Raw genomic sequence first — 19,527 nt, forward strand, 5'->3', positions numbered from 1 at the left:
GGAGTTTTCCAAGCTGCCCGAGGGTTGGACTTTGATCAGTGCAAAGCCAGTTCATCTGCCAGCTTGGCAGGCCAAGGAGAGCCAAAATATCCTTGTGTTTCCAGTAATAGAAAAAATCCTGTGACTTTATCATGAACAGCTCTTTGGCGGAAGCAGCTAGGGATTTGAGTGTGGAAATGTGGCATGGAAATAGCCTTTCGTTACAATCGCGGCTCTGAGCATTCCCATGAAAAACTGCTTTTGAGCAGCCCCAGGCTGGGAGAGCGTTACCTGGCGGGGACTGCAGCGGTGCGGGCTGCCCTGCAGTGGGGCTGCCCTCGCCCCGGGCTGTTACGGGCAGGGCAGGGCAGGGCGCCGCGGCGGCCACCCCCACGTACCCCCTTACAGACAGGGATGGAGGGGAGCCGGCTGGGGCAGCTGGAGCTGGCTGCTGGCGGCGTTTCCAAGAGAGCCTTTGTTTCCTGGGGAAATCTGGAATTGGTGCAGAAGGCCCTTACCCCCCCGCCCCCCTCCCCGGCCTTGCGGCGGCCGGCGCCGCACTGTGACCGACGGGCAGAGCCGTGCTGGCCGCTCGGCAGCGCAGGAGCGGGGCGGGGGGCGGCGGCCCGGGCGGGCGCGGAGGGGCCGCGGGGCCATCGCCGGTGTGGCGCCGCCATCTAGCGGGCAGCGGCGGGGCTGCGCGGGCCGGCCTGAGGAGAGCCGGGGCCGCGGCTGGGGCTGAGCTCGGCCTGAGGAGAGCCGGGGCCGCGGCTGGGGCTGAGCCCGGCCTGAGGAGAGCCGGGGCCGCGGCTGGGGCTGAGCCCGGCCTGAGGAGAGCCGGGGCCGCGGCTGGGGCTGAGCCCGGCCTGAGGAGAGCCGGGGCCGCGGCTGGGGCTGAGCCCGGCCTGAGGAGAGCCGGGGCCGCGGCTGGGGCTGAGCCCGGCCTGAGGAGAGCCGGGGCCGCGGCTGGGGCTGAGCCCGGCCTGAGGAGAGCCGGGGCCGCGGCTGGGGCTGAGCCCGGCCTGAGGAGAGCCGGGCCCCGGGGCCGTGCGGGCGGTGTATGGACGGAGCCTGCCGCTGCCCGCCGGGCGCCGGTGGGTGTGCGGCCTGCGGGCCCGCTGCTGAGGGGACGCCTCGGCGGGGTCCCTGTCGCCCCCACACGCCCCTGGCCCCTGAACGCCCTGGGTGTTCGGCTGCGATAGCGCTGGTTCACGCTCTTCTTGACTTCACCTGTCGTATCGAAAGACTTTGCAAATCACGGAGCCAACTTTGGCCCTGAAGTACTCAGCGAAGCAGCCGGTACCGGTACCGCACCTGCCGCACCCAGTCGCGTTAAGCCTAGTGTCATCAGGCTGAAACGTCCACTACCTGCACCTTAAAAATCAGCATCACACAGATCTTACGTTCTGAATTACTAACACCCATACGTTTGGAGATTTTATGTGCCTTGTGAGTCTTGGAGCCTCTTAGAGATGCCTCGAAAACCCTGAAGCCTGATGAGGGAACCTGTGGTCATGGGCAGACCCCCAAAGCAGTGTGCCGGTGTCAGTTCGTTGTTACAAGCAGTTGTGTTTAGGTAGTATGTGCTCACAGCGTAACAGGGGAAGCTTTCAGCACCGCTGAAATGGAGAGAACAGCAGATGCTCCACACCCACCTCAGTGCCTTGTAGTGAAACTGCAACAGGAAGGAGAGGAGCAAATAAAGGTACTTTTGGGACTACAACCCAAGTTTTACTGTGGTTGCACTTTGCAACTACAAACCAGACAGGCAATGCAGTCGGGAGAAGGGAAAGCAGGAACAGGGGCAAAGCATGTTCCCCAAGCTTTTGCCAGTTCAGGACCACAGCAGTTCAGGAAGGTATGGAGCTGCGGAGCCTTGCACAGCAAATTTAGTTCCCTAACTTGCTCAGGTGGAGAAATTTCAGTAAAGGTAGGCTCTGGTGGGCAGGGTTAAGCGTACATAATGGTCTGCTTAGCCTGGTAAATCCATCATACAGCACTGACAACTGATAAGAAGCCATAGCCAACATAGCATGCTGGGGAGAAGAGCGATGTGTACTCCTACATTAACTGATTGGTTTAAATAGCACTTTTGTTTTTATTCCTCCCCCAGATTAGTGGCTAAAAAAAGCCACCACCCCTCAAGAGTAAAAACAAAATGTACATAAAGCAAGGATAACGTTTTACAAAATGTACTGTGGTCCTTCTGACAAACACTTTAATCCCCAACAAACGTACAAGATAGATTGCCTTTAGGTGGCAGAGCTAGTTGTGGTCATTTAGTGTCTTTGTCTAAGCAAACTTATTGATTGTACCCAACTCTGCAATTCATAAACAGGAAATACCGATACAGCAACCAGTAGCATTTAGCCCAGAGCAACATCTGTGCTCCAAGCTGCTTACTGTAATACTCAACAGTACAAATCTGTTGATTTGATAACACACTGTCAAATGGTAAATCTGGATCAGCACTGCATACATCCAAGATTAAGCGTTTCTGAGTCAAAGCCTTCAACTCCATTAAAAAAAGAAATAGGCCTTAATTCTAATCTATAGCTATAGTGGTGTTAGCGCAGAGTTACTTTGATTTCACAGATGTTACATCATCTTTATTAAATGGCAACTGAGATGACTGAGGTATGTCAGCCTGAGCCGTAACTCAGCAGCCACAGTTGTCTTAGTTCATTTTTCTACCAAGTAGTCACCCTTGTAATTGCTTAGGAAAGACGGGAGGTGCACAGAATTAATCATGGCACCGTTTCCTTGCAAAGAAAACCTCTGTAAGCCGACTACCTTTGAAAAACATATACCTGTCTACAGACCAACTAAATGAGAAATGTGGAACAAAGGCTAGTAAACATGTCAAGACAAAACAATTACACTTAAATATTAATTTTATTGCTAAGGAAATTTTGATATAAATTAATAATGAGAATGAAGACAGAGTAAAAGCAGCAGTTAAAATAGTGCACAAGAATATGAAGGATCAGGGTGGGGGGGAACATCTGCTGCATGCTACCCTCTGTGACTTACACGTATCTATCCTGGTCATATCACAAAGAGGAAAAGCCAAAAACATATCTGAGGAACACGAGTGTGAATTTTCTTCTTTACTCAGCTTGCTTAGCTGGTTCTATCACCTATTGAATCTCCACTGAAGAACAAACAAAATGAAGCCAGTGTTGTGTAACGTTTAGAGCAGCTCCATCTAGACGCAGCTCAGAAATGTGCTTCATCACTACAAAAGATGTCTTTGCCAAAAGTCAGTGCAGTTGCTCTGTATGTAAACACTTCCCACCCACTCCCCTCTAGTTCTTAAGCTTTTACCCACTCACTAGAAGAGGCTGGCTCCCTAGTCCCCCACGTTCAAGCCAAAGAAGCCACCAGCTATGTCTTCAAATGTAACTAAGAATTTGGGAAGAGGGCCCTGGTTCACCTCTTTAATGGGGCTGGACTTCTGAGAAGGCTGAGCATTTCCACCCCACTTTGGAAGCCTGCCCCTGCCCAGCTGTCCATGACTAAGAATCCAAAAGTAATTAGTCACAGATGAAAGTACAGCCTTGTGACCTCTGTCAGCATTGACATTTAATTCTGAACGGACTGTAACTGCTACGCAACAGACTTAGTCATCCTTACCCAATAGCATACCCGGCAAGAACAGCGGCACTGTAGTGGCTGTGGGCTGCCCATAGTTTAGGGAGGGCAAGTATTGGCCCCCAGGTGGGAAAGTGTGTGCCTGGGTGCTATGGTACCCCTGGAATCACAGCATCATGAACAGCACCACTCCGAAACAAACACCTGCTTAGGACTACCATTTCAATCTGTTTGGAAAGTGATCTTGGCACACGCACTGCCTCTTCCTATCACTGTGGTATCACCTATCTCTCGAGTTTATGCTCTAGCACAGTTTTGTATGCTGGCTTTCTAGCTTCAAAATGCCTATGCTGGCAGGATAGAGAGATAGCTCATTATTTTTGTATTTTTATATTTAAAAAAGATGGAACTAGAACCTTCAGCTTCAATTTGTAATTATTTTTTTCCCCTTGAGAAAGGGGTAAGGTTATTTTTTTAATGGAGACATACTTCAATTTGAACTTTTCAAAAGATCATTTCTTGCTTTGAATCCAACCCAGCAATGTTTTGCAATGAACAGTGTCTTTATCTAACATGCATTATTCGAAGAAACTGGAGACCTAGATACAGTTATGTCCTGAAAGCACAAGAGACTTACATGTCCCTCTGCAAAACATTTTAAAAAAAAACCACACCACACAATAAAACACTGAATTTAAAATAAATTACTAGCTGATTCACTTTGTGCTATTCTTTCACAATCATTCTGAAATTCAAAAGAAATCACAACTATGTTCAATTGTTTTACTCTCCCCGACCCCTAAATATCACGCAGGGAGAAGAGAAGATGGAGGCAATCTGCAGCACTGGCTAGATTGCAAAGCACAAACTGAACAGCAGTGTAGACCTGTAGTCAGCTTCGAGGTTTTCTCAAGGCTGAAAAAGGGTGACAATTCACTGAAGTTCTAGACAGTCACCATCTCCTTCTGGCCTCAAGGGTACCAGGCCTCAAAGAGAACTGCAGTAATGTACTCCCATTTCTTTTAGTTCAGACTAGCAATAGGACACTTCTGCTTTAGTCCTCTTTTGAACCTGCAGCACGTCCTTTCAGTACATACCACTGGCAGAACATATGCAGCTTGTATCTGTGAAAGGACATGCATGCACATTGGTGTTCCGCTCCAAGCCAAAGTTTCTCAAAAGAAATTTACGTTCCCTGGATTAGGCCCACTTCTAGTAATGCAGCCAAGATTACATCCATCTGTTTACTTCCAATCATTTCAGTTTATTGGGTTGGTCCTGAGAGTCATGAAAGCTTAGTGCTTCCCCTGGCTGCTACCCACTCTTGTCTGAGATCTCTATGGCTTAAATACATAGGGTAGAGCCAAGACAGCTTTAGGATGAAAAGAAAAAGGTTGCGGCTCGATCTAAATTTATATGGGTGCAAGTTCTCATCTATTTTCATCTTTCCTGACATACCTGGAAACCCCACGAACCTTAAGGAAATTAACCTACTTCTGAATGAAAGCATAAGACAGGCAACATATTACTGTTTTAATACAGGAAGCTGAAAGTGGAAGTATAAAAGTAAGTCCTCTTCCTATAAAGAACTCAACGTAGGCACCCTGCCTCTTTTACCTGAGTAACAAAACACATGCATTTCTTCAGAGCTTTCTTTCCCCTGCCAAGCACAGCTCAGCATGGATTATAACAGGATAAAATAACAGGCCACATAACACACATGACAGTTGCACTCCAGGTTACAGTTCATAGCACAGCAGCCTCCAAGAGCACATTGTATAAAGGAACCAGACATAGAAGCAAAGCCAGCCAGGTTCCTTGGAGTGTTTTCCTTAACAAGCCATGAAGGGAAGAAGAGACCTGCTGAATATGAGGGGAAAGTGTGCACAGAACAAACCCAGCCTCAGCTGTGCTCAGAACTAGTTGCAAATAATGAACGTGGTTCAGGAAACCTTGGAGACCTTCTCTCCAAGCCATGGCAAGGCAGCTGGTGTCAAAGTGCCTTGTGCACAAGGTCTACTTGTGCTGGTTATCTCTGCCCTCTTGACCATTACTGCCTGCAGAGGGGTTCTGGTAGGCCCAACAGGGCAAGGGTTGTTCAAGCTGGTTCTCCTCCTGCAGACTCTGCCGAGCGATAGCAGTAATGAGCAGAGGCACTAGACAACGGCCTCTTCCTCAGTAATGCACTTGGTACAGTGTCCGAGGCAACTGTACAGACATGAAAGACCGCTTGCAAAGCTGGAGATCTATTACTTCCAGCTGACCAGAGAAGATTCGGGATAAAGAGGTTGGTGGAACAACAAACATTGGTCTTCCTTGCCACTGGTCATTCACATTTCTGGGAGAATAAAAGAACTGAGGAGTGCTGTTGCTTTTTGTGGTTTGCTTATACATTCTCAAAGACAACCTGGGCGGTGTGAGAGGCAGGTATAGGACTCCATCTAAGAAAATACACTACCATCTGCAGGCAAGTTGGACAACAAAAAAAATCCTCAAGCATGGCAGACTAGCTAATGCCAAGGAGTTTCTGCTGAGCTATATGTTTGTCCAGGGAATGTTTAGAAGCCAGTAGTACACAACTACTAATGCAGGGCTCCTGTCAACCTCCTATTTGGACCAGATTTTAGACTCCCCCTAAAAAATCAATTTTTTCTATGGTGTTTATAGTAACTGTCTATTCATAAAGCTAGCAACTGCTACCATGTTACATTGGTGCTCACATTCATCCTTATCAGTACAAATTCTTATAACTCCAAACATCAGAACAGAATTCTAGAGCAACACATCATCTCCAATCACTTAACTAAATGGTGCCTTTAAACTCTCCATAAGACAGTTAAGAATCAGTTATTAAGATGTCACTACTGAAAAATAACTATTGCATTTCTTAAAGTTTAACAGTAAACAACATTGCCAATATATTATTGCACACAATAAAGGTTTTTGGAACTACAAAGATAAGGAATGGGTAATCTAGAAGACCCAGAATAATGATCCCAGAGCCATTCCAGTTGCTGCTCCAGCAAGCATGCCCAGTGCAAGGTCTCCATCGCTGTCACGGTAACGCTCTCGGATGATGACATGATTTGCAGGGGGCTGGCCGTAAGGTCCTAGGCAATAAGAGATCATTAGGAGGAGGGCAAAAGAAACGTGTATCTTAACACCACACACTGCAATTTCAAAACATGCTCACTCTTTCACCCTCTTTCGTCCATTGAACACTAAGGTGATATCAGCTACAAAGGTAAAATACATCTCTGCTTTGGGTTCAGCCTCCACATTTATTAAATAAATGCAGAGGTCTAGCAATACTTCTAGCCTTTTAAGAGTTCCATACCTGGAAGAAAAGCTCATCATAAACATAAAATGGAACACTGTTCTGCATTAATATTATCAAAGAACCTATGATCCACTTGCATCATTCTATCCAACACTTAGTGGATTTAATGCAAGAAATGGCTTTAAAAATGGATTCAGCCTTGAAGTTAAGGCAAATAGTGTAGTTCCTTCTGCCAAAAAATCTTTGGCAACTCTTAAGCCAGCGGTTTGTCAGGAATTGCGTACCAGTTATTCACTCTATAATTACTGCCTACTACTTCAGTTCAGCCTTAACATACTGGACTGATCTACTGTGCGGTGACAGCTGCTAAGTTTCTTTCCAGATGAAGACTGGCCCGGTAGCAAGGCATTAACCTAAGACTCAAGACACCACCAACTGACCCTTGCTCTGCAACAGACTTGTACAAGCTCCATCTGTCATGTTTTGTGACTTATCTTCTACCTGCAAAGCAACCATACAGTACTGCTTTCCCCTCCAGACATTTCAGGAAAATTGAATGTTCTTGAAGATACCATAATGTTCTTTGTAACAGATACTGAAGTGATCCAGCTAACACAACTGGAAAAAGCTCTCACTGACTCTCAACAATGCATGACTGGGAAACTCATGAGGAGGATTATGCCAATTCAGAGAATGAGCAATGAAGCTGAAAGCGCAGGGGTTAAGTTAGCTGCCAGGGGTGAACTTGACCCCTGAGATTTAGTTGCACTAACTCTAGTGAAGGAAAACATCAAGACTTGGTTACTACGCCCAGCCTAAAACTGGTATCTTAACACACTGGACTTGCAAACTGTTTAGGAGAGTTGCATTTTTATGATAGAGGTTTCTGAAGCTACGCCTGCTGCTAGTTTTTAAAAATAGTTCTTGGGACTTTCAACAAGCTGCTGCTTTTCAGCTGCTGAGAACCAACAGAACCCACCTTCCCCTGTGTTTGCATATATACACTCTGTATCTTAGGACTTCACCAACTTAGATGAAGAAAGCTTTAAAAGCTTTAGGCTCATGCACCTCCCTTGTAATAAAAAATGGAAAAGGCAAAGGAAGTAATTTGACAAATGTCAGATGGAAAAGAATTTCCCTCAAAACTGAGAAAGATTCTGAATAGAGATTCTTGTTTGCACAGCCAGATCATAAGCAATTAGTAAGTTAAATCTTCCGATTTATATTACCTGTACTACTCTAAAGCCCCAGTTCTGTAGGATTGTGGCTCTCTGTGCAAAGCTAATCCTAAATTAAGTTGACTAAGCTTAAAAGCACACCCTAAAATTTTACTCTCTTCCCTCTTTTATTGGGATTGAAAGCTATACAAACCTGAACAGAGAAACAGAAGACTTCACAAGGCTGAATGCACTGCCTTACAGCAATACCAGCATGTGGGACAAGAACCAGTTACAACCATGGTTTGGGTGTGGATTTACCTTTGAAACTTGGGTTTAATTCTGAGGTCATAGCTGACCATCACTGTTGAAATAATTAAGCTAGGTATAAGAGCAACAGATGAATCAAAAGCTCTATCAATGCCCGTCATGGAGTACTGAATCAATATTGTTCTGGCTCTTCTATCTTTCCTAAGAAAACATGCTGCCTCCTGTAGTTATCGTTTTCTGTGTACTTCATAAAGAGTTTATGAAGTAATTTAAGTATGTTGGGATCACATTGGGAAGGTTAAATCACTTAATACAAATTTCACTGCACTTGCTTTGTCATGGAAGGGTAAGAGCACTTGGTTCCAGCTGCAAGTCATGTTTCTTTCTATCACTCTGTTGTGCAGGAGTGGTGGGTGGTAAACGATGGTGATTAATATAATTAAAGCCAGAAAGACTGACACAAGTAACTTCTATAGGAAGGTGAAGGATATGGTTGATACCGATTACCTTGGTATGGATACTGATAGGGAACAGCATAAGCTTGTCCATTGGAGGCATAGAAGACTTGAGGACCAGGAGGGGGATACGCACCGTTGTACTGATCATAGCCATACCCATAAACCTGATGAAATAAAAAATGTCCATTACAGAGGTATTCTCTGCTATGTACCCGATTTTGCACTCTGTTCAATTCTCCCTCATTTCTAACGCAGTCAAACTTCCACTAAAATATCTAGTCCATACTGATATAGTCTGCCTAGTCCCTGGAAAGGATTCAGAACCGCTGCTTGCAAAAATTAGTGCTTCTAAGCAGCACTCCACCTCCAGCCTTCCTGGATGGTGAACGGCAGAGGCAGAGCCCGGATCATCAGGCAGAGCTGCAGCAGCCTTACCGGCTTCTCCTCTCTGCTCTCATGCCAACAGCAGCTCTCTGGACTGCTCAGAAGTGCCACGTAGGCAGCAGCTGATCTGAAACTCCAACCAACTTTCCTCTAGCGCACTGCAAGTAGATGTCAGATGCAGGACAGATACTCTGTAGCTGTACGTTTTGGAACCAATTTTGTTCTCCAAAAAGAAAGGACTGCCACTAGCCCTGATAAAGCTCCCAGTACCACCTCTAGGTCTTAACAACTATTTCTAACAGTGAGGGGCTGGAGCAGAGCAGCTATACTGCAACAAGTAACACCACCCCAAACCACCCCTTTATGTACCACTGCACATCAGTCAGAACATCCAGAAATCCGCAGCGTATACTGGTTTGGCCCCAGTGCTGCTCCTTCTCCACTGCAAAAGAACACTGCATCCAGGAGCTAGAGTTATTGTGTTGCTATGATATCTTGGATACAACTAAATCCTTCTGTGTTAAAAGTGACAGCTCCAGTCATTAAATCCTATTTTTAAAACTCCTGGTTTTATATCCTTCCAGTGCTTACACAATGTGAAAGTGTAGTCACACCTCCTTATGTCACAAGCTGCATGGCCAGTATCTTTCAAGATCAGCCAAGTATTTTCTGCTCTGTCTCTGAGCAGCTTTATTTTCCAAGTTGACTGAGCAGCCACCCTTTTATATACCTCCCAACTAGATCTGCCTCATCTCTTTCAAAGGAAATCCATGCAAAATAGGAGTGACAATAGATTGTTAGTGCCTTACTCACCCTGCTTTCGTACAAACCTTAAAGCTGGATACAACTGTGAAACACAGCACTTTGGGAATACAGTTTGAGCGCCTGAAGGACAGCCACTTACGTTACCTTGCTTATTTTAATACTTCCTGACTGCAACTCTTACCTCAGGTGATGGTGTGGCATAAGCTGTATAGGGAGGAGGGGCTGAGGAAATGGCTGTCTCATCGAACATCACATCAGATCCCAGGTAGCCCTAAACAGCACGGGAATACAGCAGTTAGCACCTTTTCCTACAGATAGCTAGTTAAGAGTAGTACAAGGATTAAAACTGAATGACTCCAAAGAAAGAGTAACCTTTAGATGTGCTACATGTTAAGGAAGCAGTGAGTACCTTATAAAGTGCTACAAAAAGAAAGAACTTGGCGAGCAGACCTGGGAGAATACACATGCCTGATCAACCACAGGAAGGAGCCACAAAATTTCTTACCTGTGTGTGTGCACATACATGCATATGTGTACATGCAAGCACACCAACTGCTTCCACCATTCATAGCCTCAGTTTTAGAAATTACCCTCTTGTTCATCCTTCGTTTTCAGATAAAAAGGTCTTTACAACTCAGCTACTGCTTCCTGGCACCCTAGGGTGGTATCACCAAGTTCTGCAAGGGCAGATAAAGGAAACAAATGCAGTAGCCAAAAGCAGCACCTGAACTTTTTAGCAGAACATTGTTACAGTTCTTAGCCACCTCTCACTTTTTGGCTGCGAGGAGACTTTAAAAAAAATATATGGTAAAAGAGGCTTAATTCTAGGGATATGGGGGGGCTTGGTTGTTTTTAAGGAATTATTTTGCAATGCCACCTATAATTCTGGTCCTTCTTGAAGGCAGCCATGAAGCAAAGGTGATAACTTACTTCAGTCCATCTACAAGGAGCTCTCAAAGCTAATTAAGATTTGTTACAGTAGCCTTGTGTTTTTGCCTCTAGTATCAGAAAGCTACAGTGATGCTTTTAGTTAGTGCCCTATCCCAAGAAAAAAAAAAAAGCTCCCTTTTTTAATTTAAAAGTGAATGCCTTATTAGCTCAATAGAGAATGTTCCTATTGTCTTTTGTACTGTAGACAGACTTCTGAGGGCATACTGTGGCTTATATCCCAGCTCAAACTTGTGGTGGAAACTCTAATTGTTGCTCGAAACATACTGTTGAAAGCACTATATGTAGAAACAAGTATTTCTACCACCTGAGAAAAAGTCCAGCAAGTGCTCGTATCTTAGCAGGAAACGTATTCAGTCCTGCTACAGGGAACTCTGTACAACACAAGCCGGTAAACGTCTGTAAATGACATAATTCTCAAAGTAGGGTGATCACCCTGCTGCTGTTCCAGTGAAGTTATGAGGCACTGCTGGCTGTTTGGTATTTTTGAAAGCTGCATCAGACAGCTACAGATGGACTCAAACCCAGTTACGTGGTTAGTTCAAGTCTTTGCTGGAGACCTTTAACAGCTTTAGAAGAGCTAATTTTCGACACTACCTCTGCGGAGAGCTACCTGCCCTACTTTCAGTAGCAGGGGTCTGCCTTGGCTGACAAAGGTGATGCACTGGCAAGTTTTGAATGCCATCTAGCAGGGCTGGCAGCTGTCAGAGACAGGACAAGCAGCAGCTCCTAACTCCTGAAACCAGGAGTCACCATCTCACACATAAGCAAGATAAAATGTCTAAACCAAGGGCAGACAGACCATGAGTGTTGTCCCCTCTGCATGAGGACAATTCCTTCACTTCTCATTGAACACCATGAAGCAGCATAGTATGGCTGCAGTCAGAGGCAATTGTATCCAGGGTAGCTTTGCTATGACAAGTGTTTGGTTCGGATATCTACAGATCTAAGTTACATCATATGACAGATGCCTCAGTACAGTGGCAATGTTAATGTGACCCATAAAAAACTGAGATAAGCTTCTACAAAACCCAGCATTTCCCTATGAGACACAAACATCTCTAGCTGGTTCAGTCTAGCCATCTAAGGAAAGCTAGTACTGAAAAGGAGTGAAAAATGCATTTTTACTGGTTGCAGAACATTTACTTTTTGTCCATAGCCTCAATGCCCACTTCCCTTACAGACCTTCCCAAACATTCACTTCCACCCAGAGAAATCATTCCCTGAAACCATTCACTTCCACCCAGCATCTATTTGCCTGGACTTGGCTGCAAGGACCACAAGTGCTTGTGCTCCAGAGGATCATTCTCACCACTGACAAGCCTTACCATCATGCTCATGACCCTGTTTTTCTCCAGCACAGAAGGATGGAACATGATTTCAGAAGAAAATTTCTGGACCACACATAACACTGATGTGCTGCTTCTTTATCTGTATAAAGTCTAGGCAGTACACTTACTGTGTTTGTTCTGGCATCCTGGAGAGCAATTTTCCATGCCCTGCAAAAAAAAAACCAACCCACTGTTTATTGGAACACTGATAGAAATTAGCACCACTTTTTCTTTTTAGGACTATGAAAAAACCAAGGTCAGCAACCAGAGGTACTGCAGGAGCAGAGTTTAAGATACTGCACATGTCAAAAAGTAATGATACACTACAATGAATGCACAAAAGTGTTACATCAAGATTCAGAAATAATTACTCCCTCTGCAGAGCTAAAAAGGCATGAAGAGGAACATGAGAAGGAACAGATGCAGTTTTGAAGGCCTCCCTGCAAGCACAACAGCTAGGTAATATGCAGCCAAAACCAGCTCAGGATTAGGTAATAGGAGGAGATGGACCAGAGAAGTTGTATCTCCTGCCTGGACACTTGCATCTGTGCTGACTAGAGAGTGTGCATCTTGATGTTATAACAGGTTGAAAATAAGGTATATGTACTTCCCACAGATACCCCCACACCATACGGCTGGGAGCATGCTTGCTGCACCACGCGTACTGCGCAAACACTGATGATAGGAGTTATCTAACCATACATAGCCAAGCTCAGCTGGGAGTTCATCGTAATAGAGTATTCTTCCTTGCACTACTGATTGGGCTATGCAGGATCATGTACTACTTGAAGAATGGGAAAAGTGGAAAAAAAAAAAATCTGTTCAGCAAATCTTGCACTAACCATTTTAATAAGATTCTTTTATTCCTCCTCACCCTTCAGTGTTTTCAGTCAATTCAGCTGCAGTTAGTTTGCATGAGCTACACAACTTCTTATAGGAGAGCTATGTTTTTTGTCACTGAAAGCCTGCTTTTACTTGCTTGAAAACTTCCTTCAAATGTGTCTTCGAAGTCCAAAGCAAGAAAAATCATCAGGCAGAGAAAGAAAAACAAAGATAAAAGAGGAAGAGGCAGCAAACCCAGTATTATCTGGCAGACTTACAGGCAGTCATCTGGACTCTCTGCACAGAGGTTGACTGTCTTCCCATCACGGCAAACAATCTGCAGTAAACAGTCTCTCTGCTTCCCCTCCGGAGGCTGGAAATCTGAGTTAGAAAAAGGACATGAGTTATGAAATATCTATAACCAGAATTTCACGATCACATTTACAAGAATGGCGACATTTATGCAAAAGTCTAGACAAAATAAACTAGGGCCAGTTGTAGCTGCCTTCCACGGCATCAGAACCAATTACAGAAGGAAATAACCCATTCTCACTCTTCAGCCTCCTGAAAGTAAGCAGCTCTGAACATCATTCCTAAGAAATGCAAATGTCTCACAGCAGAACCAATTCTTACTTTGCAATAAGTGCTCTCCCAATACGTACATCCTTTACTTGTGTCAGCATCAAGTACTAACGAGTGGTAGAAGTGAACTTAGTAATAACTGGAAAAAAAAAAATCTGCTGAGGTTTCCCATTTCTAGTCTTGCCTCTCACTCCAGCCAGCACTATAATTACACCTCTAACACTCTATAATCAGACACAAGCCTACTGTGAACATCCTGTTCTTACGTGCATGCCTGCCACCTGCATATATAGTACACTGTCCTCACTGAGTTTTAAAAGGAGTATCGAACCCTAACCTAATCTGTCACATGGTGATACCATGCCCTGGGTATCTATAGGGGAATTTAGTAGCTGGTTGGGTTGGGGCTTTTTTAGGGGATGGGTTGTTTTTCTTTAACAACAATGAAGTTGCACACCTTGGCCACATTTATTACTGCAGCACTGTTGTAAATGGTACGCTAGGCAAGCACTGCAAATGTAGAGAAACTGAATACACAGATCCTGAAGGTTTCATTATTACCTCGACATTCATTCCCCACTCTGAGGTTGATGCAATGGATTCGCATGTGGATTTTATCTTCTATATCACGGCGATTTTGATCATCATAGAATATTAAGCGGCCATCAGACCACAGGTCAAACCAGTTCTTCTTCCAACGCCGTAAAATAGTACCTTAAAAATCAGACAGTCACTTTTAAGGGCACATATTGGGAAGTATTTGTGTCCTGAAGTTAATAAAAAATAACCCAGTAAATCCTTCACAGCTGCCCCAGACATTCTGAGGTGCCAAGCAAAATCGTGTACCACAGCATCCCTACTTCAGAACATTACAGGATTGGGTTCCATACTTTATCTAGTATTCAAAGTCACAACTGAGTTTATTTTCAAGTGCATAACCTGGCGCTTCAGTTCTAACTTGCTGCAAGAACAAGCAGAGGGCATGACTAATTGAAGACTTTAAGTTAAGGTGTCAAGTAAAGTTTCCAAGTCTCCACTTATACAGTACTAATTACAGAGCAGCATCTGAAGCCTAATGCCAGTCAGACGCGTCAGATATGGTATACCCTGTTTCACACCAGTATACCCAAAAAGTCCCATGGAAATGCTGTCCTAAAACACTTTGTAAAGTGTCCTAAAGATAAAAAAAAAAAAAAACAAACAACAAACCAAACCAAAAAACACTCACAGAGCTAGAAACTTGTTTTAAGAAAGCCCTGGGAATTACTAAGTTGCTCTGATGTTTTTGAAGATGTTAAGGCACAGTGGGGAGAAACGGAGGTAAAAGGCCCATGACTTACTTTGCCGGAGCAGCCATCCGCTCTTCACAAATGTCATTGTTGCTTAATCTGGTAGACGGAAGAGGAAGGTGAGGGGGAGAAAAGCAGGCTTCAGTATTTCACAGTAATACATTAGAAAGAGGCATTTCAAGGTATAATATCAGATACTATAGCTGCGTGTATTGTAGACAGAGATGGTAGGTCTCAGCTGAAGATACCCAGTGAGGCACAACTAGTATTCTAGGACTTAACAAATGGAACAAACGTGCAATTGTAGCAATCCAACATGACTATCAGGGACTGCTTTTAAGTTTAACCGGAAAACGCACAAGCTTACAGCTACCACTCTTGCGACACTGGGAAGACAGACTGGAGTGAGCGTTCCCTGACTCACCAGTTCCTTTCAGAGCTGTTCTCTCCATGTGCTGTGTGCTTCCTGTATTCTGCACTCTCACATTACTAACCTCCCTCACTTCTTCCCCACCTCCCTTTTTCTGTACTTCCTCTTCTGTTTTTTTTCATTCACTGGCTCAAAGTCCAGCCTAATCAAAAGCTGAAAGTTTCATCTTCAACAGGAAGGAGAAAGCTGGTTTTATGACTTTTTTTCTTCCAAATTGTCACTAGCTCCCTCCCAGATTAACTGAAATAAGTAAAAGTTGGGCCCATAAAGGGAGATTATTTCTCCTCAACTTTTTAAATGAAGCTTGCAATGGCAGGGGAAGGACCCTGCATTAAATGCAAGTTATCACACGTGACATTAAGCACTCAGCCACTGCACTCTGGTTTAGGAGCATGCTAAAGAAAAAAGATCAACTACAGTGTGTATTAGAGAACGTGTTTTTACTTTATAGCATAATGGCCTTCTGACTACTGTTCTAAAATGGATTAATAAAAACACAACTATCTGGATGCGACTGAGCTAGAAAAGCAAGAACAGAAGCATTATAAGCCTCCCTTGAGAAGGCTGCCTTTTTTTTTTTTAATAAATTATTTGTGGGGCTTGTAAGCCAATATGAGAGACAGGTACTTAAACCTACCAGATAACATTCTACTTGTAGCAGCATAAGAAGAGGGCCGGGGCGGGGGAAGTGGCATAGGTTTAATAGACAGAGGAACTCCTCTCAGACAAGGAATGTGTTTAAGGTTGGGGGGGGGGGGGGGGGGGGGGGGGAAGGGACTAAGAGAAGAAAGTTTTGTTATCTTCTAGTAAAATATAGTTAGTAAGCGTTCACTTATTTTCTGATAGATGCCATCAACTGGATATTACTTGTAGCTGTGTCCTCTCCACAGTACTGGGCAAATACTGTAACATGTAAGACTACAGCCAGCAGGATTTCATACTGAAGGAACGCTACATCCTTCACAGGCTTGGGTGTGATAGTAAGAACCACCTGCAGGTAAACTTTAAACTCCAAGATAAACCAGCTTGCTGGGAAAACAAACATTTAGTTGACAGCTCACTGAAAGGGAGCGTCGAACTCCTATCCTGCTGTAATCCTGGTCACCCTGACCTGCCCTGAGGTCTAAGTATGCCATTGTCACCTGTAGACAGAGAACAAGCTCCAGCAATAGAGGCCAATTTACTCTTCCAAAGTAACAAAGTGGTACAAAGGACCAAAGCATCACTGTCCCACCACCTCAGTGTATGCTCCTCTCCCCTGGGATTTTCCTTTACAGGGAAACAAGTCTTCTTGCTCTTCATTTTCACAGGAATGGGTCCCTCCAATGGAGCTTCCATGTCTGCTAGTTTCCCTGCCAAGGTGCAATCACTGTACATCTTCCAGAGGCCTTTTTATAGTCTAAGAGCCAATAAAGAACTTGGATGAACTTCAGTTCTGATGCAAGTGCTAGATTAGGCCACTGAATGTATTCTGCTGCCTTTAAACCTACTCTTGTTACACAACAGCATAATTAGATTTAACTTAGACACATAACGGGGAAGAAGTGAAGAAGAAAACATTTCTCTTGAAAAATTAAGATTTGCCTGTGATTACAGAATGTCTCACAGCTATCCGGGGCTATAACAGTGAAAGGCTTCAGCAGCTGTGCAAGCTGATCACCTTGCACGTGATCTTGGATGCAACAACTGCATCTTCCCAACACAGGCTGAAGTGCCCAAAACTTCAGCTCTGGCTATAGAGCAAGGAATCACACAGAACAATCTGTCGGTACTGAAGTAGGAGGTGCAAAAACAATTAGATATTCTTCTCTGGTCCTTTTTAAGCACAAGCACTTACTTGAAGTTCTACACAGTATTGAGAAGCAACCCACGTTATGTCTAAAAGAGCACTTGCAGAGCTGGAAGCCAGCCTGGCAAGTGGTCACGACTGAGTATTATTCGCTTGTTAAAGTAGCTCGGCGCAACCAACACGGAAAATGGGATTTAAACAAAGAGAAATCAATTTATCACCAACCTCAACCTAGTTCCTTGGTGACTGAAATCTAAAAGCAGTAGCTGCCTAAACTGAGCGCAAGTTAGGTGTAAATGCAGCAAAGGGGTGGGGCTATTCCCTCCCACCCCCTGGAATCGCCGTTTTTCCTTCTGGCACAGAATCCACTGTGGAACATCCACCAGCCTTTTCCAGCGGACTTGTTCTCACACCAGCTGGCTGGCAGGAAAAGCGAATTCCAAACCAGATCCAGCGTCTGAACCCGCAGCCCGCGGCGGCCCGAGCGGTGCGGTGCAGCCAGCCCGGGGCGGGGCCGCTGGAGGGCGCTAGGGGGACGGGGGGGCGCTGGGGGGGCAGCGCGGCCGCTGGGGGGGGCGCTGGAGGGCTCAGCGCTGCCCCGCCCCGGCGGCGGGTCGGCTCCTGCGCAGCGCTCAGCGGTGCGGGCCCCCCCGCGCCCTCGAGCCGGTTTCCGTGGCTGGAGCGCGCCGGCCACCCGCAGGCCGCTTCCCCGTGAGGCCGCGCCTGGGTTGCGCTAACCAACGCCCCGTCCCGCTGCGGGACGTGCCGTTCGCCGCGGCAGCGCTCGAAGCGGGCGGACGGAGAGGCACCGGCCCGCCTCCCCCCGCTGCCCCGGGGGCGCCGCCGCGCAGCCCCCCGCTCCCGCCCGGGGCAGGCTGGCCCCGGCCCGCCCGCCGCTCTGCCCGCCCAGGGCGGCACCCGCCGCGTCCCCGTCAGGCGGGACCCCGCCAGCGCTCCCCGCGGCAGCCCCCGCCGGCCCCGGCAGCCGGGGCCTGCTCCGCCGCCCCGCTGACCCCCGCGCGGTCTGGCCGTGTCCCCGCCCCGGGCCGGGCCCCCGCCGCCGCCCGCCGACGTGCCCAGGCGCTGCCGGGCCCCGCCGCCCCTACCTGCCGCTGCCGGGCCTGCTCCCGCTGCCGGCCCCGCTCCGCCAGCGGGCAGCGCCAGCCCCGTCCTGACGTCAGCCGCCGCGCCGCCCGCCCGGCCCCGGCTGCCCCCGCCCGGCCTCGCTGCCCCCGCCCGGCCTCGCCGGCCCCGTCGGGCCGGGCCCCGGCTGCCCCCGCCGCTCTCCCGGCCCCTGCAGGCCCCGCCGCCCGGCCGGGCCCGGCTGCCCCTCACACGGCCCGGCTGCGCCCGGTGCGGGTCAGCGCTGGCCCCCGCCGCACGGAGGCAGCGGGCCCGTTTGTGCCCGTCCTCCGGCTGTGAAGGGGCACGGCCTCGCCCCGCAGCCCGGCGCCGTCAGAGCCGTGTGCCAGAAGAGGGAGGGCCGGCCGGGCCGGGACCCCCACAAACCTGCCACCGGCTGTGCCTGGGGGACCCCGGGGACCCCAGCCCCACAGCCCTGAGCCGGGTCAGTGCCCCGCACAGCAAAGCCAGCGTGCTGTGTCACTGCCTGCCTGCAAAACATAACTGTTTTCTGTTTCTAACCCAAATTACTTGAGATCGTTACTGTTTGAAATGAGGAAGGAGCCTTCCAGAGATGTAATATTGCCCTGGATGATGCAGCTTCCTACTGGAACTTTTCCCAGGCGCATCCTGGTAACATAGGGATTATGACTCCTATCATCACAGTAAGTAAAAAGAAAAAAAAAAGAAAAAAACCCACACTAATTGGTTTGCTTCGGCCAATCATTTTCTTTTAAGACTGGACAATACAGAAGTAATATTCATCATAGTTACAATTTCACTTAATCTGTTGACAAGCTCCGGTCTTCCTCCTACCCATCTATTTTCTCCTCTTGAATACAACAGCAATTCCAACCAGGAATTCTGTGGAAAGCCTGCAGTAGCGCAGTTCCTGGCTGCAGTGCCGTCCAGGCTCTGATACATCTTTGAAGTACCATAAAAGTGGCAAAGGCAGAACAGGAGGGATAACAAGGGAGGGATCATCTATCTGTAACCAGAGCTGCAGGTCTCAGAAACAACCAGTAACTGAGGTTTGTGTAGATCAGATTCTGGTCGTGTACGAGTCCTTTTTCTGAGACTGAAACTGCTTGCTCTGCATCACTGAAAAACTGTTTTCAGAAACTCGGAGGTATCGGTTTAGAAGTGGAAGGCAAGAAAATCTTTAGACTGGGAGGGAGCAGTTTTCTTCTGGAACAAAAAATACTCTTCTTGAGGATCTGGGAGCCTCAGCAGATCCTATCCTTGGTGAGCAGTTCTAGGGGACAGCTGCCTGTCTGGAATGTCTTCCAAGCACTGGCTGTCTGGGTTCATATAAAACTTAAGGTTT

The 19,527-nt window shown here is 46.8% G+C and overlaps 1 protein-coding gene across 1 annotated transcript; it reads right to left on the reverse strand.

Moving 5' to 3' along the window:
* Positions 1–2,855: 2,855 nt before the first annotated feature.
* On the reverse strand, positions 2,856–18,288 carry PLEKHB2 (pleckstrin homology domain containing B2). The gene is made up of 8 exons (XM_037406836.1): positions 18,185–18,288; positions 14,911–14,958; positions 14,132–14,284; positions 13,267–13,369; positions 12,295–12,334; positions 10,069–10,158; positions 8,788–8,902; positions 2,856–6,683 (listed from the first exon to the last, which is right to left on the reverse strand). Exons 2-8 carry the CDS (start codon positions 14,945–14,947, stop codon positions 6,547–6,549), a joined length of 675 nt encoding a protein of 224 aa, XP_037262733.1. The 5' UTR covers positions 14,948–14,958; positions 18,185–18,288; the 3' UTR covers positions 2,856–6,546.
* Positions 18,289–19,527: the final 1,239 nt, after the last annotated feature.

The sequence above is a fragment of the Falco rusticolus genome, chromosome 13 (genome assembly GCF_015220075.1).
Source record: "Falco rusticolus isolate bFalRus1 chromosome 13, bFalRus1.pri, whole genome shotgun sequence".
Taxonomy (NCBI): Eukaryota; Metazoa; Chordata; class Aves; order Falconiformes; family Falconidae; genus Falco; species Falco rusticolus.

What these genes read in the sequence shown, in the direction of transcription:
- PLEKHB2 (XM_037406836.1), bottom strand. Translation starts at nt 14,947, where the DNA reads ATGACATTTGTGAAGAGCGGATGGCTGCTCCGGCAAA. An exon ending in CGGATGGCTGCTCCGGCAAA is followed by an intron (nt 14,285 to 14,910) that starts GTAAGTCATGGG and finishes CTGATTTTTAAG; the next exon opens with GTACTATTTTACGGCGTTGG. An exon ending in GAGAGTCCAGATGACTGCCT is followed by an intron (nt 12,335 to 13,266) that starts GTAAGTCTGCCA and finishes TTTTTTTTGCAG; the next exon opens with GGCATGGAAAATTGCTCTCC.